Source organism: Oncorhynchus masou, chromosome 23 (genome assembly GCF_036934945.1).
Source record: "Oncorhynchus masou masou isolate Uvic2021 chromosome 23, UVic_Omas_1.1, whole genome shotgun sequence".
Lineage (NCBI taxonomy): Eukaryota > Metazoa > Chordata > Actinopteri > Salmoniformes > Salmonidae > Oncorhynchus > Oncorhynchus masou.
The window spans coordinates 32604123-32629275 of record NC_088234.1 but is presented as its reverse complement, the minus strand read 5'-3'; the positions used below and the strand labels follow the sequence as shown (position 1 = coordinate 32629275).

The 25153-nt window shown below is 41.2% G+C and overlaps 1 protein-coding gene across 10 annotated transcripts in view; it reads left to right on the top strand.

Moving 5' to 3' along the window:
* LOC135510759 (collagen alpha-1(XXV) chain) overlaps positions 1 to 25153 on the top strand; it is a 127845-nt gene that overhangs the window by 18407 nt on the left and 84285 nt on the right. For 9 of the 10 annotated variants that reach the window (XM_064931940.1, XM_064931939.1, XM_064931946.1 and 6 more), the window contains exons 6-7: positions 8437 to 8463; positions 19678 to 19722. In XM_064931940.1, the coding sequence (XP_064788012.1) occupies positions 8437 to 8463; positions 19678 to 19722 (72 nt within the window). The remainder of the gene's footprint in view (positions 1 to 8436; positions 8464 to 19677; positions 19723 to 25153) is intronic. The other variant, XM_064931941.1, reaches the window with a different exon arrangement.

Genomic DNA, 25153 nt, shown 5'->3' with positions numbered 1-25153 from the left:
GAAACAACAGTTCATCATTATTTTAAGATATGAAGGTCAGTCAATACGGAAAATTTAAAGAACTTTTAAAGTTTCTTCAAGTGCAGTCACAAAATCCATCAAGCACTATGATGAAACTGGCTCTCATGAAGACCGCCACAGGAAAGGCCTGACAATCCTGTCTTGCAAGAAATCAGGCGCAGAACAAGAAGTATGGCTGGTGGCATTGTCATGCTGGAGGGTCATGTCAGGACAACAAGCTCAGTCCGATGATGACAACAAGCTCAATGACAACAAGCTCAGTCCGATGATGCTGTTACATACCACCCCAGACCATGACGGACCCTCCACCTCCAAAACGATCCCACTCCAGAGTACAGGACTTGGTGTAACTAATTTCTTTCACGGTAAACACAAATCTGACCATCACCCCTGGTGAGACAAAACTGTGACTCATCTGTGAAGAGCACTTTTTGCCAGTCCTGTCTCTTTCAGCAACGGTGGGTTTGTGCCCATAAGGCGACACTGTTGCCGGTGATGTCTGGTGAGGCCCTGCTTACTACAACAGGCCTACAAGCCCTCAGTCCTGCCTCTCTCAGCCTGTTGCAGACAGTCTGAGTACTAATGGAGGGATTGTGCGTTCCTGGTGTAACTCGGACAGTTGTTGTTGCCGTTCTGTACCTGTCCCGCAGGTGTGATGTTCGGATGTACCGATCCTGTGCAGGAGTTGTTACACGTGGTATGCCACTGCGAGGATGATCAGCTGTTCTACCTGTCTCCCTGTAGCGCCGTTTTAGGCGTCTCACAGTACGGACATTGCAATTTATTGCCCTGGCCAAATCTGCAGTCCTCGTGCCTCCTTGCAGCATGCCTAAAGGTATGTCCACGCAGGTGAGCAGGGACTCTGGGCATGTTTCTTTTGGCATTTTTCAGAGTCAGTAGAAAGGCCTCTTTAGTGCCCTGAGTTTTCATAACTGTGACCTTAATTGCCTACTGTCTGTAAGATTTTAGTGTCTTAACGACTGTTCCACAGATGCATGTTCGTTAATTGTTTATGGTTCATTGAACAAGCATGGGAAACTTTACAATGAAGATCTGTGAAGTTATTTGTATTTTTATGTATTATATCTGATAGACAGGGTCCTGAAAAAGGGACGTTTTTTTGTTGTTGCTGAGTTTAGATCATTATTTTCTAAGAGCATAGTATATGGGATTGATTTTAAGAAATGTAGCTTAATTCATTTGATTAATATTATGGTGTTTATATTCCAAGAAAAACAAAACGCTCAGGGTTTCTGGTCAGGAGTAAGGATTTATTTTTACTAAGAGCAAAACTAAGAGCAAAATAATCCTAACACTCAAATAGAGATTCAGTGAAAATTATCAGATCAGTCCCAATGCTTGTCTCAGAGCAGCGCGAAGCGGTGTTCAAATAGTTCACCACACTATTGTTTGAAATCATATTGCTTCTATCCTCAATATGCTTTAAATGCCACAATGTCACACATTATTATTAAAACTCTGAGAAGGGTAATAGGACTTGATCTGCACTGCATATTAAACTGACATTCTGATTGATATATTCCACGTGTTACTGTGTGTTTCAACCCTCTCTCTCTCTCTCTTTCTCTCTTTCTTTCTTTCTCTCTTTCTCTCTCTTTCTCTCTCTTTCTTTCTTTCTCTCTCTTTCTCTCTTTCTCTCTCTTTCTCTCTTTCTCTCTCTTTCTCTCTCTTTCTCTCTCTCTTTCTCACACACGCACTTGCTGTCTTGACCGCTGAGTGCTCGGCTATGAAAAACCAACAGGCATTTACTCCTAAGGTGCTGATCGGTTGCACACTCTCTAACCACTGTTTATATTATTTGACCCTGCTGGTCATCTATGAATGTTTGAACAGCTTGAAAAATGATCGAGCCTTTAGGTCCATGTACTCTTATAGTCTCCAACCAGTTTGGATTTAAGTATGACTGACTTCATATTCATTATATAAATAGGCCCATAGCCACCTTCATCAGATGAACCACGACATGTCAGCTAAAGCGATTAATTCATGAATGCATAAAATCAACCAATGTCAGCGTTTAAATGCTTTATTATCCAAATGTTTAAGGTGTATGTGGGCGACGAAGTGAATGCATTTGACTGTTAGCACTTTCAGGAGGAATAGAAAATTGTGTGTCAATTCATATACCATGTGCCATCGCAAATCTCTTTCCAACTATTTTGTAATCTATATGGCTTTCCTCTAATAATTACATTTAGAGGATTGGAGGATTCTAAATTAATATCTAAGGTGTTTTTTTCATTAGGGAAGATCTGGAAAATGACATGCGCAAGAGACGGTGGTAATATTTTTCCTTTTAGAGACTATAATACATGGTATCCAGGTCAGGATAACCAAAACATTTATTCATTAAAGACTATCAGAAGGAATGTTGGTCCAAAGCCATGAATGAGTGAGTCACTCAGCTTTATGTAGGTGCCGAGGCTACATTATATTATTATACCGTTATTTCAACAAGGAAGACAGACCAAGGTCTCTTTTACAGCTGGGCCTTGCGTATACATGTTTACACATACAGTTTAGTTACAATGATTAAGAAACTACACAAGTCCAAATGATCACAGATAACACAACAATAAATACAGGAGGAAATGTTTACATTTACACACAGGTTATTCCCCTAACAGCACAAGAACTTCCATTACCCAAAGCAGTTACAAGCAATTCAAAAATAATATCCTCCAGGCCATTCCATAAGCAAGGAGCGTAACAGGAAAAGGCAGCCATACCCAACTCTGTGGCGATCGCAGGGGACTCAAGTGTAATCCATGCTTGAGACCTGGTTTTATGAATTATAATTTTAATGTTGATGTGTGATGATAAATAAGAAGGTAGTTTATTCAGAAGTGCTTTATAGGCAAACACGAGAGCATGTTGTTCTCGTCTCATGGACAGCAAAGTCCAACCCACATTTTGATATAAAACACAGTGGTGGGTTCTGTAGCTAGCACCTATAAGTGCGCAATGATAAGTAGCGTCCAGCAATTTAAGTGTGGATGCCATAGCATGCATGTAGATAATATCCCCATAATCTATAACAGACTTAAAAGTAGCTTGCACAATTTGTCTTCTATTTGTAGAGGACAAACATGTCCTGTTTCTATAGAGGAAGCCTAGTTTGATTTTTAGCCGTTTACAAAGTTTGTCAACGTGAATTTTAAAAGACAGTTTATCATCCAACCATATCCCTAAGTATTTATATGTAGAGACCTGGTTAATTCGAGAGCCATCTAAGCTTGTAAGTGCAAGTATATTTTCAACCAACTTTTTGGACCTATTAAATATCATTAAATGTGCATTGAAAACAAGTTTCAGCTATAAAAAAGAATCAAATCAAAACAAATGTATTTATATAGCCCTTCGTACATCAGCTGATATCTCAAAGTGCTGTACAGAAACCCAGCCTAAAACTCCAAACAACAAGCAATGCAGGTGTAGAAGCACGGTGGCTAGGAAAATCTCCCTAGAAAGGCCAAAATCTAGGAAGAAACCTAGAGAGGAACCAGGCTATGTGGGGTGGCCAGTTCTCTTCTGGCTGTGCCATGTGGAGATTATAACAGAACATGGCCAAGATGTTCAAATGTTCATAAATGACCAGCATGGTCAAATAATAATAATCACAGGCAGAACAGTTGAAACTGGAGCAGCAGCACGGCCAGGTGGACTGGGGACAGCAAGGAGTCATCATGCCAGGTAGTCCTGATTCATGGTCTTAGGGCTCAGGTCCTCAGAGAGAGAGAAATAAAGAAAGAAAGAGAGAATTAAAGAGAGCATACTTAAATTCACACAGGACACCGGATAGGACAGGAAAAGTACTCCAGATATAACATACTGACCCAACCCCCCCGACACATGAACTACTTTCTATTTGTTTTATATCGCCCATTCATTGTAAGGTAGAAACACATTAGGCCTTGGGACCCAAAAGCATAATCAGTGCTCTAACACCCCCTTGCAGTGGTCTGGAGCAATGAAGCAGTGACGCAGAGTAACGTACTAAACCACAAATTACCTCTAAATCCCGCAGCATAATCTCAAAACGTTTAATTGAGGAACCACTGTACACATCTCAACATCAACTGTTCAGAGGATCAGGCCTTCATCCTCAAATTTCTGCAAGGAAACCACTACTAAAGGACACTAATAATAAGAAGAGTCTTGCTTGGGCCAAGAAACACGAGCAATGGACATTAGACCGGAGGAAATCTGTCCTTTGGTTCCAACCGCTGTGTCTTTGTGAGACGCAGAATAGGTGAACGGATGATCTCCGCGTGTGTGGTTCCCACCGTATAGTAGGTGTGTCCTAACTTTTGACTGGTACTGTGTGTATATATATTTACAAAATACTACACATGGGGGATCAGAAATTATGCAGTTAATTACATTGATAGAAGCCACAATCTATCTGCAATATTAAGCTGATCAACCCCCCCCCCAAAAAAAAAAAAAAAAAAAAAAATAATACAAAAAAATACAAAAACTAACAGAGTGTGGTTTCTCAAAAGCATTTTAAGGCTAAGTTCATTATAACCATTGAGCTGGGGAGGCCACTGAACAAAGCAGTTAACCCACTGTTCACCGGTAGGCTGTCATTGTAAATAAGAATGTGTTCTTAACTGACTTGCCGAGTTAAATAAAGGTTACATTTTTTTTACTGACCCAGTCCAATAGACTACAAGCTGATACAGCACCATGGACAGTGACCAATTTGACAGAGGTCCAACAGAGGAAAGTGGAAGATGCATTTTTTGATAAAATTATAAACTGAAAACATTAAGAAGTCCTTTTAAATAACTTGATGTTCCTCAACAGGCTACACAGAAGCTGGACAAAAATAATGTGCAATATAAATTTTAAAAAAGGGGAACGTATGTTGACTGCAAAATCAATACCGTACCAATTGCATTATGCTAAGACCAGTTTTTGGTCGGTCTTTATTCAGTGACGTGTATTCATATAGATGCCAAGGGAAGCCTGGCTTTGACCAATTGACAAAGAAAAAAAATACAAAAACATAAAATAATTGGTCTTTCTTCGCTCTGGGTTTCATAATTTTCCATCAATTTGCAAGAGTTTGAATGTATTTTGCAGGAGAAGGCATCCGAGCGAGCGAAACAGCACCCCTTTGTCTCTCTCTGTGTAGGCAATCTATCTGATACTGTCTGGTCCAAACGAGTATGACATTGTTGCCGCCCACAGCATTGAAGGCAAAGGAAGCCAGCAAGCATCTGGCCTCCCTTGACAATTTCTTTTTAATATGCCAACCAGCGTTGAGCTAAACTGAGCGAACTCAACTGTGAATGGTCCCGGCGCACTAAAAAAAGTGTCAAGGGAAGCCAGTTTGGATTTGGCATCACTCCTATCAAATCTCATTGAGAGCTTACGTCATTGACAGAAAAACTTCAATTTTTGCATCTCGTTGTGTTGTTGTCCTCCAGGGGCTAGCTAGCTAGCCAGCTAGCTAAAATGGGCTTTTTCCTAAATTAGCCATGGATGGAGATAGGAATTTGGACTTGTGGTTTTACTTAATTCTCTGTACTGGCCAATGAATATTACGTTGATTCTGATCCAACCATTAATTCATACATTGTCGTGCTCCTGGCCTGAGAGGATATGTAGCTAAATGTCAAAGGCTAATGTGAACTAGCTAACGTTGCCTATGAACAGAGTTAGGCTAGCAAGCAAGCATTTTAGCCAGGCAGCCTTGGACAACAAAAAAATAAAAGAATGTACTGTATGACAGAGTGATAGACTGTTTCGTCAACATGAAAGAGAGGAGGATGGCATTGGTGTTTCTCTACAAGTAGGGTGCGTCAACATGTTTTTATGCTTGAACGAATGTACACACACACACACACACACACAAAAATCAGTCAGAACCTTGGGCTGCCACATCATATTTAGCTTAGGTTGATTGTTGATTGGACTAAATGGATTTTGGTATCTTTTAGTTGTCACTGTATTAGACTAAGCATGATTTTGAAATGGTGCTGGAATAGTGGAGGCAGCACCTGTTTTCTTTGCGACTCTCTGTTGTTCTAAATTAATACCTGTTAACAAGTCAGAAACAGACCATTCTGTAGGTCATGTAACTGTCTGTTACTGTACATGCAATATGCTTTGTTGTCCACTGGACAGAAGTTGCTATCCAGTTTTGTAATAAAACAAAGGTGTGGTTGAATTTATTATGCCACTATGTGTTCTTATTGTCTCTGCCTTTAGGCCTATAGTCGCAAGGCATATGAATGAACAGTTTATAGACTAAATCGGAACCATGGACAGTGTCTTCTTTATGGGCTCCGTAGTGGCACAGTGGTCTAAGGCACGGCATGTCAGTGCTTGAGGCATCACTACAGACACCCTTGTTTGGATCCAGGCTGTATCACATACGGCCGGGATTGTGAGTCCCATAGGGTGGTGCACAATTGGCCTAGCGTCGTTCGGGTTTGACCAGGGTAGGCCGTCATTGTAAATAAGAATTTGTTCTTAAGTCAAATTTATTTATAAAGCCCTTCTTACATCAGCTGAAATCTCAATGTGTTGTACAGAAACCCAGCCTAAGACCCTAAACAGGAAGCAATGCGAGTGTAGAAGCATGGTGGCTAGGAAAAAACTCCCTAAAAAGCCAGAACCTAGGAAGAAACCTAGAGAGGAAACATGAGGAGTGGCCAGTCCTCTTCTGGCTGTGCCGGTTGGAGGTTATAACAGAATATGGCCAAGATGTTCAAATGTTCATAGATGACCAGCAGGGTCAAATAATCACAGTGGTTGTCGAGGGTGCAACAGGTCAGCACCTCAGGAGTAAATGTCAGTTGGCTTTTCATAGCCGATCATTGAGAGTATCTCTACCGCACCGGCTGTCTCAAGAGTTGAAAACACCAGGTCAGGGACAGGTAGCAGGTCCAGTGAACAGGTCAGTGTTCCATAGCCGCAGGCAGAACAGTTGAAACTGGAGCAGCAGCACGGCCAGGTGGACTGGGGACAGCAAGGAGTCATCATGCCAGGTAGTCCTGAGGCATGGTCCTAGGGCTCAGGTCCTCCGACAGAGAGAAAGAAAGAGAGAATTAGAGAGAGCATACTTAAATTCACACATGACACCAGATAAGAAAAGAGAAATACTCCAGATATAACAGACTGATCCTAGCCCCCCGACACATAAACTACAGCAGCATAAATACTGGGAGACACTGTGGCCCCGTCAGACGATACCCCCGGACAGGGCCAAACAGGCAGGATATAACCCCACCAACTGTGCCAAAGCACAGCTCCCACACCACTAGAGGAATATCTTCAACCACCAACTTACCATCCTGAGACAAGGCCGAGTACAGCCACGGCACAACCCAAGTGGGGGCGCCAACCCAAACAGAAAGATCATGTCAACCCACTCAAGTTTTTTTATTTTTTTCTACTGTGACTTGTTTATTGTTTACTCCATGTGTAACTCTGTGTTGTCTGTTCACACTGCTATGCTTTATCTTGGCCAGGTCGCAGTTGTAAATGAGAACTTGTTCTCAACTAGCCTACCTGGTTAAATAAAGGTGAAATCAAATTAAAATAAATAAAAGTGACGCACCCCTCCTTACTGACTTCCCTAGTTAAATAAAGGTAAAAACAAATTGTCTTGGCCTTTAGGCCTATATATCACAGTCACAAGGCCTATGAATTATCAGGTTATAGAGCAAACAACGCAATTATCACAACACATAGGTTGTCATATGTTGTAATATGGGGGTGGGCTTGGCATCACTGACCTTGCCAACAGACAAAGAGCTGTGGATCAGTGGGCTCGTTAACAGTAACAAGGGGTGATGTGCAATGAAACGAGGATGCGTGAGCTCAGGTAGTTGGGTAGAACATTTATCCAAAAAACATGTTTATTTTGGAACATCAGGTGACATTCTGATGACTGATACACCGAATGTCCTGAAAATGTACTAAAAACATCTCAATGACTTCCCAGGATCATAGGGAGAACAAGATAAAGGTATCATAGAGAACGTTCCCTTGTTATCATAACACAATGTCCCAATGAAAGGAAAAATTATGTTTTGGGATCTTGACAAAAACTTCCGTGGGACCATCCTTAGGGACGTCCCTGAAACAAACTGGGAACTAGACAAAACCTCCACAGGATCATGACACAACGTTCCGAGAACGTCCTAAAATCATCCTCAGGGACGTTCCCCGGAACAAACCGGGATCTAGACAAAACCTCCACAAGACCATGATACAATGCCCTGTTGACTTTAGGCAAACATTTCATGCTGTTCTGGGGACATCCTAACAACTTATTTTTGTTTGCAGGGAACGAAATCCCACCACTATTTGCAGGGAGAGTCTCTCCCTTGTGACCCTGTTACATATTATTATATCTAACATCTTTCTTTCTAGGGACCTGAGGGGCCACCAGGACAAAAGGTAGAGTTGATTTCATCTCCTGTATTCATTATTAAACCAGTTTCTCGCTTAGGTAAATCAGATAGCTTCTGAATCATATAACAAAAACTTTTGAGGTTGTTTTTTATTTATAATTATTCTTGGTTTTTTTGTAATGTACCTGTGAGAAATGTCCTTTATTTCCTTTTTGTGAGAAAATGTTTGTACTTAGGGCACTACACGGGTTTGATTGAAGAGTGCCCAAAGTCACAACGAATAGCCTAGGTTAGGCTGGGTGGTATGCCATATTTTACGATATACCAGTATTGATGCACAGACCGGTTTGGGTTTTTACTATACCTTCTATAACGATATTTGAATGTTTTGTTTGTTATACACTGTTTATTATGTCCCTGAGTGCAGGAAATGCAGAAATTGATGAAAATTCTGAAAACTGTTCAGTTGAAGTTGAACTGAACAGTTTAAAAACAATGGAGAAAGACCAATTGAAAACACGTAGAATGTATGTGTTACCACCGTAGGGTCACACACTACTCAAAGCAAATTTAGAACTTTTATTTTTCAAAAACATAAATTCTAAAAATGGTGATATGATATTTTGGCCATATTGCCCAGCCCTATGTTCAGGCATATCTTATTCAAAAAAATATCATAATCAACAGTATCAAAAGTGTCATGTCTGACTATGATTAAATTATATGACATGCTATTTTATCACCTAACATTTAATTGATTACGTGATTGAATCACGCAATTATTAATTGTCACCTCGATCGGTAGGTCTCATTCTGATTGTCGTAAGTACTTGGTTATCTGCACGAACCCTAATTAATAAGTTGAATCAGTAATACACAAATTGGCTTAATTATTTATTTACTAAAATACCTAAATAACCACACAGCATTACATATACACATGATGAGTAATCGATGTGTGATCTATCCTGTATATATATATATATATATATATATACACATCTATCCTGTGTATATATATATATATGACAAGATGTGTGATCTATCCGGGCTAACCCAATATGAACACTGATTACACAAAGGATGGGGGTTGGGTTTGAATGAAAGAACGGGAAGACTGAGGGAAAAATGGATTGGTCTCTATCGGATCTTGAGAAGCTATGCTAACGTAAATACAGAATCTTATGAATTCTAATAACCGCCCATTCATAAAAGGAAAATAAAAAGACCAACGATTCAAGAATCTTAGCTAGACAAGGATGCCTTGAAATGAGGTGATTATTTTTAAGATCACTACAGTCCCTGCCCTTATGGAGTAGCAGCACAAGAGCTAATTTCCATACTTTAGGAATATTTCCTGATAACAATGTTCAATTACAAATGTGGGTTATTGAGCCAACAATGATGGGCGCTGCACACTTAAGCAGACCAGGATCCAAATGGTCGCCCCCTGTGGATTTCTTGTTGTCCTGGATGCTAGCTAAGCATCCAGGACTTATTTTTCTGTAAATAGCCTAAAATAATCATTTCTCTGATCATTCAGTAAGTGATCATTCAGCAAGTTTCCCCTATCGGCATCCAGCCCAATATCATTGTGAATAGGCTGAGAAGTTATTTCAAAGAGAGAACCCACTGAAATAAATGTTGACTAAATGCATCAATGATGCCATTTTTATCTGTAATTAGGCTAGTGTCTGAATTTTGGGGGGGGGGTGGCAGAGAAGAGGAAGTAGTACCCTTCAGGGTTCGACAGTTTTCCAGAATTTAGACGGTTCCCATTACAGTCCGAAAGAGTGGATACATAATAATCAGATTTAACCTGTCTGATTTGTCTTACACAATAACTCCTCAGTTGTTTAAAAGTTGTGTATTTTTACATCTCTAACACAAAAATTATAGTATTACATTTCTACCAAGTATTCTGACTGATTTTTATGAGCTGTTTGACTGCAACTAAGCATATATAAGTTAATATTGATTTTGTGCATGGTTGTAACCAGTTATAACCATAGGCAAGTACATACGGTGCAGCATCTCTCCAGGTTTTTAGATTTGCCCTAGAATGATTACATTTTAAAGAATACACACCAATACAGCTCTGGGTTTAGATTCAGAGTGTATCTGAGTTCTGTCTATCTGGTCAAAATCTGATACAGGTCCCCCTCCACCCTCTGGAGGTATGGATAACTTGTTACTATGTCTCAAGAGAAACCTAGATTCAAATAAAGATTGTATCTATCAAATTAATATAGACAGAATTAATTAAAAAGTCCATATTGATACAGAAATACTAAACAATGCAAGAACAAGTCCATTGACAAACATGAAAATGTGAAAGAATTGATTAAATTACCTTTGGGCTGTGATCAAAAATGTACCCATTTGTTTGTATGAGTGTTAATAGTGCTGCTGAGCCATGAGATTCTATGCTAGTCTCAGGCTTACTATAGAGCAGTAGAGCACACACATGATGAAAACATTATATAAAGTGGCATTGTTTAAAGTGGCTAGTGATACATTTCTTACTTCAATTTGTCCATTAATAAAGTGGCTAGAGTTGAGTCAGTATGTTGGCAGCAGCCACTCAATGTTAGTGATGGCTGTTTAACAGTCTGATGGCCTTGAGATACAGTGCCTTGCGAAAATATTCGCCCCCCTTAAACTTTGCGACCTTTTGCCACATTTCAGGCTTCAAACATAAAGATATAAAACTGTATTTTTTTGTGAAGAATCAACAACAAGTGGGACACAATCATGAAGTGGAACGACATTTATTGGATATTTCAAACTTTTTTAACAAATCAAAAACTGAAAAATTGGGCGTGCACAATTATTCAGCCCCCTTTAGTTAATACTTTGTAGTGCCACCTTTTGCTGCGATTACAGCTGTAAGTCGCTTGGGGTATGTCTCTATCAGTTTTGCACATCGAAAGACTGAAATTTTTTCCCATTCCTCCTTGCAAAATAGCTCGAATTCAGTGAGGTTGTATCTTTATGTTTGAAGCCTGAAATGTGGCAAAAGGTCGCAAAGTTCAAGGGGCCGAATACTTTCACAAGGCACTGTAGAAGCTGTTTTTCAGTCTCTCGGTCCCCGCTTTGATGCAACTGTACTGACCTCACCTTCTGGATGATAGCGGGGTGAGCAGGCAGTGGCTCTGGTGGTTGTTATACTTAATGAACTTTTTGGCCTTCCTGTGACATCGGGTGGTGTAGGTGTCCTGGAGGGCAGGTAGTTTGCACCCGGTGATGCATTGTGCAGACCTCACTACCCTCTGGAGAGCCTTACAGTTATGAGCGGAGCAGCTGCCGTACCAGGTGGTGATACAGCCCGACAGGATGCTCTCGATTGTGCATCTGTAAAAGTTTGTGAGTGTTTTTGGTGACAAGCCAAATTTCTTCAGCCTTCTGAGGTTGAAGAGACCATGTAAAGAGTAGGAGATCATTAATCCTCACTTGTAATGTCTACAGAGTCTAAATTGCTGTGTCTAGAAAATAACAAGGAGAACGTGGAAACATAACACAGCGCTGTCTCCTTTTTTTTACTTCACATTGACTAAGCTTCTCAGTGTGACTATTCCCAAATTCCTGTGCCTTCTGTCATTCTAATCTCACAAGTCTTGAAATTTCACATGAGATATTTACCCTGGATGGTATTTTAAGGTAATCTAACCCTCTCAGCCCCGAAGAGGAGCAGAGATATCAAAGGTTGTCTCAGCTTGTTTTTCTCCCATTTTCTCCTTGTCTGTTCGCAGCGCTGTGTCTCGCAAGGACTGGCGTTGGAGGTTTTGTAGCTGGGTATTTCCGCTACACCAGCAGTCACGAGTCATGACGGCAGGCAAATTCCGGATGACCATTTAGTCACAGTAATTAGGCTTCTCCAAGCTCTGATGCTGCTGATGGTCATTAGTAGCCTACCAAACTTGTTAACTGCCTGGTACTCAGCACTCCATTGTCCCTCTAATCATTCTGACATCAATGTAAATGTATTCAAAAAGCTAATCAAACACTTCATAAGAGCCCATGAGCAAGATGGCTCCGACAGAGGGGGCCACCTCTCGTCTAGTCCTTAGGAAACTTGTTTTTTTTTTTAATGTATACTTTCTTACATTGTTATCCCAGAAAATGTTACGTTTATAACATACAGCCGGGAAGAACTATTGGATATCAGAGTGGCGGTGACTCACCAGCATCACCAGCATTACGACCAGGAATACGACTTTCTCAAAGCGGATCCTTTGTTCGCACCTCCCAAGGCATTTGAACTGATTCCAGAGGCCAATTCAAAACAACGCCACTGGAGGAGATGAATTCGGGGTGGTCTTCTAGTCAGACTTCGGAGGCGCGCACACCACCCACTGCTTTCAAGTATATTACTCACTAAACGTTCAGTCTCTAGATAACAAAGTTGACGACATCAGAGCAAGGGTTGCTTTCCAGAGAGACAACAGGGATTGTAACATACTGTGTTTCACGGAAACATGGCTCTTTCGGGATAAACTGTCGGAATCTGTCCAGCCATCTGGATTCTCAGTGCATCGCAACGACACGAATAAACATCTCTCCAGGAAGAAGAAAGGCAGGGGTGTATGTTTCATGATTAACGACTCATGGTGTAATTGTAATAACATACAGAAACTCAAGTCCTTTTTGTTCACCTGACCTACAATACCTCACAATCAAATGCCGACCGTATTATCTCCCAAGAGAACTCTCTTCGGTTATTGTCACAGCAGTGTAAATCCCTCCTCAAGCTGATACCTCAGCGGCCCTCAAGGAACTTCACTGGACTTTGTGCAAACTGGAAACCACATATCCTTAGGATTCATTTATCGTAGCTGGGGATTTTAACAAAGCAAATTTTTAGAAAAAGGCTACCTTGATTCTATCATCATATCGACTGCAGCACTAGTGCTGGAAAAACACTGAACCATTGTTACTCTAACTTCCGGTATGTATACAAGGCCCTCCCAAGCCCTGCTTTCGGGCAAATCTGACCACAACTCCATTTTGCTTCTCCCTTCCTATAGGCAGAAATTCAAACAGGAATCACCCATGCTAAGGACTATTCAACGCTGGTCTGACCACAGAATCCACACTTCAAGATTGTTTTGATCACCGGACTGGGATATGTTCGGGTAGCTTCTGAGAATAATATGAATGCGTACACTGAGACAATTACTGAGTTTAACTAGAGGTGCATAGGAGATGTTGTACCTACTGTGACTATTAAAACCTACCCTAACCAGAAGCCGTGAATAGATGGCAGCATTCACGCAAAACTGAAAGCACGAGCCACCGCATTTAACCATGGAAAGGTGATGGGGATTATGGCCGAATACAGACAGAGTAGTCATTCCCTCCGCAAGGCAATCAAACAGGCAAAACATCAGTATTGAGACAAAGTGGAGTTGCAATTCAACGGCTCAGACACAAGATGTATTTGGCAGGGTCTACAGACAATCACAGACTACAAAAGGAAAACCAGCCACGTCGCGGACATCGACGTCTTGCTTCCGGACAAGCTAAACAGGTTCTTCGTCCGCTTTCAGGATAACACAATGCCACCGACACGGCGAGCTCCAAGGACTGTGGGCTCTCCTGCTCCGTGGCAGACATGAGTAAGACATTTAAACGTGTTTACCCTCGCAAGGCTGCCGGCCCAGACAGCATCCCTAACCGCGTCCTCAGAGCATGCACAGACCAGCTGGCTGATTTGTTTACGGACATATTCCATCTCTCCCTATCCCAGTCTGCCGTCCCCACATGCTTCAAGATGGCCACCATTCTTCTGTACCCAAGAATGCAAAGGTAACTGAACTAAATGACTCACTTATGTCATCATGAAGTGCTTTGAGAGACTAGTCAAGGATCATATCACCACCACCTTACATGTCACCCAAGACCCACTTCAATGTGCTTACCGCCCCAATATGTCCACACACTGCACACTGCCCAGCCCATCTGGACAAGAGGAATACCTATGTAAGAGTGCTGTTCATTGACTATAGCTCAGCATTCAACACCATAGTACCCTCCAAGCTCATCATTAAGCTCAAGGCCCTGGGTCTGAACCCCACCCTGTGCAATTGGATCCTGGACTTCCTGACGGGCTGCCCCCAGGTGGTGAAGGTAGGAAACAACATCTCCACTTCGCCGATCCTCAACACTGGGGCCCCGCAAGGGTGCATACTCAGCCTCCTCCTGTACTCCCTGTTCATCCATTGACGGTGTGGCTAAGCACGCCTCCAACTCACTCATCAAGTTTACAGACGACACAACTGTAGTAGGCTTGATTACCAACAACGACGAGACAGCCTAACAGGGAGGAGGTGAGTGCTCTGTGAGTGTGGTATCAGGAAAATAACCTCTCACTCAACGTCAACAAAACAAAGTAGATGGTCATGGACTTCAGGAAACAGCAGAGGGAGCACCCCCTATCCACATCGATGGGACAGAAGTGGAGAAGGTGGAAAGTTTTAAGTTCCTCGGCGTACATATCTCTTACAAATTGAAATGATCCGCCTCTTAAACCTCAGGAGGCTGAAGAAATGTGGCTTGTCACCTAAAACCCTCACAACCTTTTACAGATGCACAATTTAGAGTATCCTGTCAGGCTGTATCACCACCTGGTAGGGCACCTAGAGGTAGACTGATTATGATTTTTCAACACCGATACCGCTACCGATTATTAGAGGACCAAAAAAAGACGGTACCGATTAATCGGACGATTTTTATATATATTTGTAATAATTAAAATTACAACAATACTGAATGAACAATGAACACTTATATTTTAACTTAATATAATACATAAATAAAATCCATTTAGTCTCAAATAAATAATGAAACATGTTCAATTTGGTTTAAATAATGCAAAAACAGTGTTGAAGAAAGTAAAAGTGCAATATGTGCCATGTAAAAAAGCTAATGTTTATGTTCCTTGCTCAGAACATGAGAACATATGAAAGCAGGTGGTTCCTTTTATTAACATGAGTCTTCAATATTCCCAGTTAATACGTTTTAGGTTGGAGTTATTATAGGAATTATGACATGTCAACTATTTCTCTCTATACCATTTGTGTTTCATATACCTTTGAATATTGGATGTTCTTATAGGCACTTTAATATTGCCAGCCTAATCTCGGGAGTTCATAGGCTTGAAGTCATTAACAGTGCTGTGCTTCAAGCATTGCTAAGAGCTGCTGGCAAACACAGTAAAGTGCTGTTTGAATGAATTCTTAAAAGCCTGCTGTTGCCTACCACCGCACAGTCAGACTGCTCTATCAAATATCGAATCATAGACTTAATTATAATAAACACACAGAAATACGAGCCTTTGGTCATTAATATGGTCAAATCCGTAAACTATCATTTCGAAAACAAAACGTTTATTCTTTCAGTGAAATACGGAACCTTTCCTTATTTTATCGAACGGTTGGCAACCCTAAGTCTAAGTATTGCTTCTACATTGCACAACCTTCAATGTTATGTCATAATTATGTAAAATTCTGGCAAATTAATTATGGTCTTTGTTAGGAAGAAATGGTCTTCACACAGCAACGAGCCATGCAGCCAAAACTTATCCTGACTTTGCTTGCACTGAACGCAAGAGAAGTGACACAATTTCCCTCATTAATATTGCCTGCTAACATGCATTTCTTTTAACAAAATATTCAGGTAAAAAAATATACTTCTGTGTATTTATTTTAAGGATGGCATTGATGTTTATGGTTAGGATCGTTTGTGCTTTTTTCACAAATGTGCTTTTGTTAAATCATCACCCTTTTGGCGAAGTTGAAGTAGGCTGGGATTCGATGATAAATTAACAGGCACCACGGTTGATTATATGCAACGCAGGGCAAGCTAGTTAACCTAGTAATATCATCAACCATGTGTAGTTAATTAGTGATTATGTGAATATTGATTGTTTTTTATAAGATAAGTTTAATGTTAGCTAGCAACTTACCTTGGCTCCTGGCAGCCACAAGGTCCTTTTGATGCTGCACTCGCATAACAGGTGGTCAGCCTGCCACGCAGTCTCCTCGTGGATTGCAATGTAATCGGCCATAATCAGCATCCAAAAAGGCTAATTACCGATTGTTATGAAAACTTGAAATTGGCTCTGATCTATCGGTCGACCTCTAACGGCAAACTTGCACCACCCACATCCGCAGGTTTCTCCAGAGGGTGGTGTACTCTGTCCAACACATCACTGGGGGCAAACTACCTGCCCTCATCAAGTACAACAACCACTGCTTGTTCACCCCGCTATCATCCAGAAGGCGAAGTCAGTACAGGTGCATCAAAGCTGGGACCGAGAGACTGAAAAAAAGCTTCTTTCTCAAGGCCATCAGACTGTTAAATAGCCATCACTAGCACAGAGAAGCTGCTGCCAACATACAGACTTGAAATCATTGGCCAGTTTAATAAATTGAACACTAGTCACTTTATAAATTTCACTTTCATAGTGTTTACATATCTTGCGTTACTCATCTCATATGTACAGTGGGGCACCAATTATGCAAGTTATCCCACTTAAAAAGATGAGAGAGGCCTGTAATTTTCATCATAGGTACACTTCAACTATGACAGACGAAATGAGAAAAAAAATCCAGAAAATCACATTGTAGGATTTTTAATGAATTTATTTGCAAATTATGGTGGAATATAAGTATTTGGTCAATAACAAAAGTTTATCTCAATACTTTGTTACATACCCTTTGTTGGCAATGACAGAGGTCAAATGTTTTCTGTAAGTCTTCACCAGGTTTTCACACACTGTTGCTGGTATTTTTGCCCAGTCCTCCATCCCGATCTCCTCTAGAGCAGTGATGTTTTGGGGCTGTTGCTGGGCAACACTTACTTTCAACTTCCTCCAAAGATTTTCTATGGGGTTGAGATCTGGAGACTGGCTAGGCCACTCCAGGGCCTTGAAATGCTTCTTACGAAGCCACTCCTTCGTTGCCCGGGCGGTGTGTTTGGGATCATTGTCATGCTGAAAGACCCAGCCACGTTTCACCTTCAATGCCCTTGCTGATGGAAGGAGGTTTTCACTCAAAATCTCACAATACATGGCCCCATTCATTCTTTCCTTTACACGGATCAGTCGTCCTGGTTCCTTTGCAGAAAAACAGCCCCAAAGCATGATGTTTCCACCCCCATTCACTAGTGTGTGGTTCTGGGATTTTTGCTCACCGTTCTTGTGATCATTTTGACCCCACAGGGTGAGATCTTGCATGGAGCCCCAGATCGAGGGAGATTATCAATGGTCTTGTATGTCTTCCATTTCCTAATAATTGCTCCCACAGTTTATTTCTTCAAACTAAGCTGCTTACCTATTGCAGATTCAGTCTTCCCAGCCTGGTGCAGGTCTACAATTTTGTTTCTGGTGTCCTTTGACAGCTTTGGTCTTGGCCATAGTGGAGTTTGGATTGTGACTGTTTGAGATTGTGGACAGGTGTCTTTTATACTGATAGCAAGTTCAAACAGGTTCCATTAATACAGGTAACGAGTGGAGGACAGAGGAGCCTCTTATAGAAGAAGTTACAGGTCTGTGAGAGTCAGAAATCTCTCTTGTTTGTAGGTTTACTTATTTTCCACCATAATTTGCAAATAAATTCATTAAAAATCCTACAATGTGATTTTCTGGATTTTTTTCTATTTTTGTCTGTCATAGTTTAGGTGTAACTTTGATGAAAATTACAGGCCTCTCTCCTCTTTTTAAGTGGGAGAACTTGCACAATTGGTGGCTGACTAAATACTTTTTTCACCACTGTACATGTGTGCATTGCTGCGCTTATATTGTGAAGAATTGTTCTAATAGTTTATGAACATTTTAAGCTTCTCATCTGTTTCACCAGGTTCATCATTTAAAGCATTTTTTATGCTAGTGGTTGTTTTAATTTGGGATCTATCACATTCCACAACAGTCCCAGACTATGTTTGGAATATTTGTTTCTCACACAGAATAGAATAGGTCATTTTTTGTACTATGGGGGATGGTAGATTGACATAGGCTAGTGCTTTTGCTGATCGTTAGGCCTACTCATCTTGTTGACAGATGAAATGTAAAAGGATAGTTCTTCCAATATCTTCAATATGCGCCTCGGAATTGGATAAGGACACTCGCAGTTGCACATCCGGGAGATATTATATTCAGACCAAGGGCACAATGGCCACTGGCCGCAAAATACATGGATTTTTAGGGGGCATTACAGCCACACAATGGGGAGGCATTATCAAGTGCTTGTCAAATTGTGAATGAGAGACTGATGAAGTGTGTACAGCCTGCGCAAAAAGCAAAGCAGAGTTCATGCAACTTTCATGCAACTTTTTTCAAATGATCAATAGAGTCGCATCATGCAGCCTTAGAATGTATAAAAAATCAAAACATATAGCCCAATATTTGTATCACAACTAAAAAAATGTTTAAAGAGCGGTAAATTGAAAACATATATGAGTACCTGTTTCTTTGTTGACCGCTCAACAAAGAATAGCCACAGGTGTGCACTCCCTCACTCCCTCCAATTGTATTCTACATACTATAAAATAACATCAAATAATGCCACGGAATTCTAAGCAAATCTCGTCTGCTAAATAAACTAGTGTTTCCTACAACCATATGGCATAGCCAGATCAGGGCCTATCATAAGGACAACTCAGAGTATGCTATTATGTTCTTCTGAAATAGACTACATTTTTTCATGTCATGTTTCCCTAGACCTGTCTAAAATAAATAAAGGATTTATTGTGATAGGCTAGCCTATATTACATGGATTTATTTTACTTTTTAAAATGTAGATGTTCCAAAGGTCTGCATCAGTGGCTTGTATGCTTTGTGTGGAAGCCAGGAGATGCTAAATGTGTTTGTTAATTAACGGTCAATTACTGGGAGACGGGCAGTTATTTGCTTGACAATCACCGGATGACAAAATGTCATGACCACCACAGCCCTAGTCATGCTTTAGGCATTTGTCAAATAGATTTGAAGGTGAGCCACAGAAAGTCGGAGTTGAGCACAAGGGGTTTTAGTGGCAGCCATAGAACTGTCAAATAATCAGTCAACACTGAGAAGTTACGTCACTCTGCATATGACACCTTTCATTAAATCATGATACAACTAGTCTTAACAGGGAAGAGCACAAAGACATATACTTAAGACAGCACATCATAGTCAACTTCCCGAAGACATTTGCAAGCATACGTTATGTTATATAAAAAATGGAATGTCTTAGAAGTGTTTGTTTTGTGTTTTTTACAGGGTTCCCTCGGGCCTCCTGGCATCCCAGGTGTTGATGGGCTGAAGGTAAGATCATTGTTATAGAGGAAGACCTGATAGATGTGACCCATAAGTAGATGACATATTTCAATAGCTTTATTTGCAGATTACCTAACCTCATCCCCAGGCTGATGCATAGAGCCTGGTAACAGTGTGAGACTGTTTGGAACTTAGGGGGCGTAGATTTACTGAGTGACATGCTAATGAATTCAAATTCTGAGTGAATCACACGACTATGAGGCATTCCAACAACTTTGTCAATATGGCTTGACCATGGTAATTGACCACCCAATGTACCCTAGGAGTTTAGCTTCTTCAACTTGCTCAATGGTCACACCCTTTATATACAACTCCAGCTGAGGTTTAGGTCAGAGCCAAGAACGGATGTTTTCTCAACAAAGACTATCCTGAAGCTGTGCGCCAGAAGAGGAAACACATTATCCCAGTCATGAAAGCTGCCAGAGTGCATCAGGACATTGCTTATGTCCGCTATGACAGGCTCATGGTCCACCCTCCTTCCCAAAAGCCTGGAAGGGATGAGAGAGCCATGCCTGTGGGTTCGTAGTGTCAGCCCCGCAGGACACGCACACATACACACACACACTTGATGGACTGCTCTCTTTTTTTCTCTCAGCTGATTGGTTGACATACTGTAAATTGAGAAATGTTGTGACTAAACTTAACAAAAAGGAGAAGAAATTACATTACCAAACCAAGATAAATGACATAAAACACAATGAAAAGAATTATATAATAATGATAAGCCACCAGGTATAGACAACCTTGATGGGAAACTATTACGAATGGTACCCATATTTGCTATATCTTTAACCAAAGCCTAAAGGAATGTGTGTGTCCACAAGCGTGGAAGGAAGCTAAAGTAATTCCACTGCCTAAAAATAGTAAAGCACCCTTTGCTGGCTCAAACAGACGCTCAACCAGTTTGCAGCCTGTTCTTAGTACACTGATGGATAGAATTCTGTTTGACCAAATGCAAAGAGTCAACAAATCTGCCTCAAAAGTATGTATCCCACAACAGAACATTATTGGGTAGGAGTTAAGTGATTTTAATCAAATTCCATCATCATTATGACAAAATCCATCATCGTTATGTCAATTACTTGACATAATGATTATAGATAATTGTACGATTTTGAGTTTAGTTAGCATTGCATGGGAAACTCCCTAAGTCTTAAAATGTCTTAAGGTATAATAGGGGATTGGTCTTTCTACCCATAATGTCATTTAAAGTACTCCAAAGCTTTTTTCCATCATACTTTATTTCAGCTATCTTAGTTTCACAACACAATTCATTCTTCTATTTTGTTCAATTTAGTCACACAATTTCTCAATTTACAATATGTCTGCCAATCACATGAGCAGCCAGACTTATTTGCAACTCCCTTTTCCTCATTTCTCTCCAATGGTTGTGGACACTGCTTTATAACAAAGTTCTACACCAGGTGTAAAAGAAAATAGTGCACCTGGATGATTTTGTTCCTGTACTATTTGTAAGCACTCTGGTAGGTTGATTGATAACCTGAACCATGTTACAGGCACTGGTTACAGTGAGAAGCTTCCTCTTCAGTGGCCAGCTTGATGAAAACTAGTCTATATCTTGTTTGGGATAGGGGGCAGCATTTTCTTTTTGGATGAATAGCGTGCCCAGAGTGAACTGCCTCCTACTCAGTCCCAGTTGCTAATATATGCATATTATTAGTATTGGATAGAAAACACTCTGAAGTTTCTAAAACGGTTTGAATGATGTCTGTGAGTATAACAAAACTCATATGGCAGGCAAAAACCTGAGAAAGAATCCAGACAGGAAGTGGAAAATCTGTGGTTTGTAGTTTTTGAACTCACCCCTAACAAATCCACTAGATGTCAACCGTCTTTAAAACGTTGTTTCAGGCTGCTCATGTAAATGGGGGCCGGATGGGAGCTGTTTGACTAAGGGGTCTGCCTACAGCCTCGTTCTCAGTCACGCGCTTTCACTTGAGAGGTAGCTCTCGTTCCATTACTTTTCTACAGACAATGGAATTCTCCGGTTGGAACATATTGAACTTTTATGATAAAAACAAACTAAAGATTGATTCTATACTTAGTTTGACAAGTTTCTTCGACCTGTAATATAACTTTTTGAACGTTTCGTCCGAATGGACCATATTGCGCTTTTTGGATTTGGATATGAACTTTACCGAACAAAACATACATGTATTGTGTAACATGAAGTCCCATAAGTGTCATCTGATGAACATCATCAAAGGTTAGTGATTCATTTTATTTCTATTTGTGCTTTTTATGACTCCTCTCTTTATCTGGAAAAATGGCTGGGTTTTTCTGTGACTTGGTGGTGACCTAACATAATCATTTGTGGATTTTTTAAATCAGACACTGTCGCTGGATTAATGAGAATTGTATCTTTAAAATGGTGCCTAATACTTGTATGTTTGAGAAATTTGATTTATGAGATTTCTGTTGATTTGTATTTTTTCGCCCTGCAATTTCATTGGCTGTTGGCTGTTCTTTCATTGGCTGTTCTCCCAGGGAGAACTGCAAGCTTTTCTTAAGGTCATGGACCTCTCTGGTCAGATTGTCCATTTATTTTGTTTGTTAAATCCACCATTATTTGGACAAATCTCTTGAAACTATTTTCCTTTTCCTAGACATATTTTTGTTGATTTAAAAGATCATGCCCAGTGTTGGAGAAACAGTGTCCTCTCCATTAGCTTTGGTAGCAGCATAGGCTAACACTGGTACTCCATACAGTTCCAGCCAGGACAGGTCGCAGGGTATATGGAAAACAGCAACAAACAGAAGAGATTTACACAGCCACAAGCCCGAGACAAGCCCGCGGTCCCAGTCTCAAAGGTTACAGAGTTGCAAACTGTGTTCAAGCTGTCAAGGAAGCTAGCAGACCAAGGAGCTTCAGCTTCAGACGTGTTGTCAGATAGTAGAGGTCCCAGCAACTGAGGCCAACCACGTCGCAGTGATCTTGGATGCTCCAAACAATTTAATGGAGCTCTACATTTTTGTCAATAGGTCTTCATCTGGGTTCTCTTTCATGGAGAATCCTACAGGTGATGAAGTTTTCATTTTTTATGAATCCTGTTTGGAACCATGAGTGCATATACCTATAGTAAATAATTAAATAAGAGCTAAAAATGGTCATAACAATCAACCATGTCACCAGGGTCAGCCATGAGTGCTGTAAAATAAATGTCAAATGATTAAATCAGTTTGGTAAATATACTGCTACCAGAGGGAAGGTGTAGTGTAATAATGCCCTCTGTTACCCGATATCCTGTTATATTGGAGTATTGGTACATTTTACATTTTAGTCATTTACCAGACACTTATCCAGAGCGACTTAGTATATTCATTTTAAGATAGCTAGGCGGGACAACTACATATCACAGTCAAAGTAAGTACATTTTTACTCAAAGTAGCTGTCAGCAAAGTCAGTGGGGAAAAAAGTAAAATGCAAGTGTTAGTTTACGAAAGGAAGGGATAGGCAGGAACCCTGCTGTCCTAGTTTCAGTGGGAAGCTGGTTCCACCATAGGGGTGGGAGGGCCAAGAAACTAGAAGTGGCAAAAGGGAGTGCTCGGGTTGGGCTCTAAGGTTTGAGCATAGCTTGAAGGTAGGGAAGGGCGGTACCTCTTGCTGCTCCGTAGGCAAGTACCATGGTGTTGTAGTGGAGGCGAGCCTGTGGATTGTGGGGTGACGTGAGAATTTGGGATGGTTGTACACCAGGCGGGCTGCACCATTTTGGATAAGTTGCAGGGATTTGATGGCACAAGCGGGGAGCCCAGCCAACAGCGAGTTGCAGTAGCCAAGACGGGAGATGACAAATGCCTGGATTAGGACCTGCTCTCTACCGATGTTGTAGAGCATGAACCTGCAGGAGCGAGTAACTGCTTTGATATTTGCAGAGAATGGCAGAGTGTTGTTCAGGGTCATGCCAAGGTTCTTTGTACCCTGGGAAGGGGACACAGTGGAATTGTCAACCAAGATGGAGAGGTCATGGAGTTTTATTTCACCTTTATTTAACCAGGTAGGCCAGTTGAGAACAAGTTCTCATAAAGCGACAAAAACACACATTGGATAAACAAACTTACAGTCAATAACACATTAGAAAAATCTGTATACAGTGTGTGCAAATGAAGTAAGGAGGTAAGGCAATAAATAGGCAATAGTGGCAAAGTAATTACAATTTAGCAATTTACACTGGAGCGATATATGTACAGATGAGAATGTGCAAGTAGAAATACTGGTGTGCAAAAGAGCAGACAAACAAAAACAAATATGAGGATGAGGTAGGTAGGTAGTTGGATGGGTTATTTACAGATGGGCTGTGTACAGCTGCAGTGATCGGCAAGCTGCTCTGACAGCCAACGCTCAAAGTTGGTGAGGGAGATAAGTCTCCAACTTCAGTGATTTTTGAAATTCGTTCCAGTCATTGGCAGCAGAGAACTGGAAGGAACGACGGCCAAAGGAGGTGTTGGCTTTGGGGATGACCAGTGAAATATACCTGCTGGAGCACGTGTTACGGGTGGGTGTTGCTATGTTCACCAGTGAGCTGAGATAAGGCAGGCTTTACCTAGCAAAGACTTACAGGTGACCTGGAGCCAGTGGGTTTGGCATTGAATATGTAGCGAGGACCAGCCAATGAGGGCATACAGGTCGCAGTGGTGGGTAGTATATGGGGTAGGCCTTCCCCTGAGAGGAAGAGCAGCTCAGCAGCTCAGTCTTGTTGAGGTGTTGGGTCGACATCCAAGGTGGTAGGCCGATATCTGCCAGGCATAAAGAGAAGCGTGTCGCCACCTGGGTGTCAGAAGTGGAATGAGTAGTTGAGTGTTATCCACATAGCAATGATAAGAGATACCATGTAAGGATATGATGAGCCGAGTGACTTGGTGTATAGAGAGAAGAGGGCCTAGGACTGAGCCCTGGTGGACACCAGTAGTGCAGACACAGATCCTCTCCATGTCACCTGGTAGGTGCGGCTTGCCAGGTAGGATGTAATCCAATAGTGTGCAGAGTCTGAAACACCCAGCCCTGAAAGGGTAGAGAGCATGATCTGATGATTCACGGTGTCGAAGGTAGCGGATAGATCTAGAGTCAGCTTTGGCAGTGCGGAGAACCTTCGTGGCACAGAGAAGAGCATTCTCAGTTGAGTGGCCATCTTGAAGCCTGACTTGTTAAGGTCAAGAAGGTAATTCTGAGATAGGGAGAGTTGGTCAGAGACAACACGCTCAAGTGTTTGAAATGAAGGAAGGGATACTGACTTATAGTTTGACTCCAGAGGGTTTGAGTGTTGGTTTCTTGAGGAGGGGAGCGACTGTCCATTTTGAAGTCAGGGATGAGCTGATGAGAGAAGTAGTTCTCCAGAGATGGTTTGGAGAAGAGAGGAGGGGGTCAAGATTGTCGGGGGGGCTCACTATATGCAGGATTTCA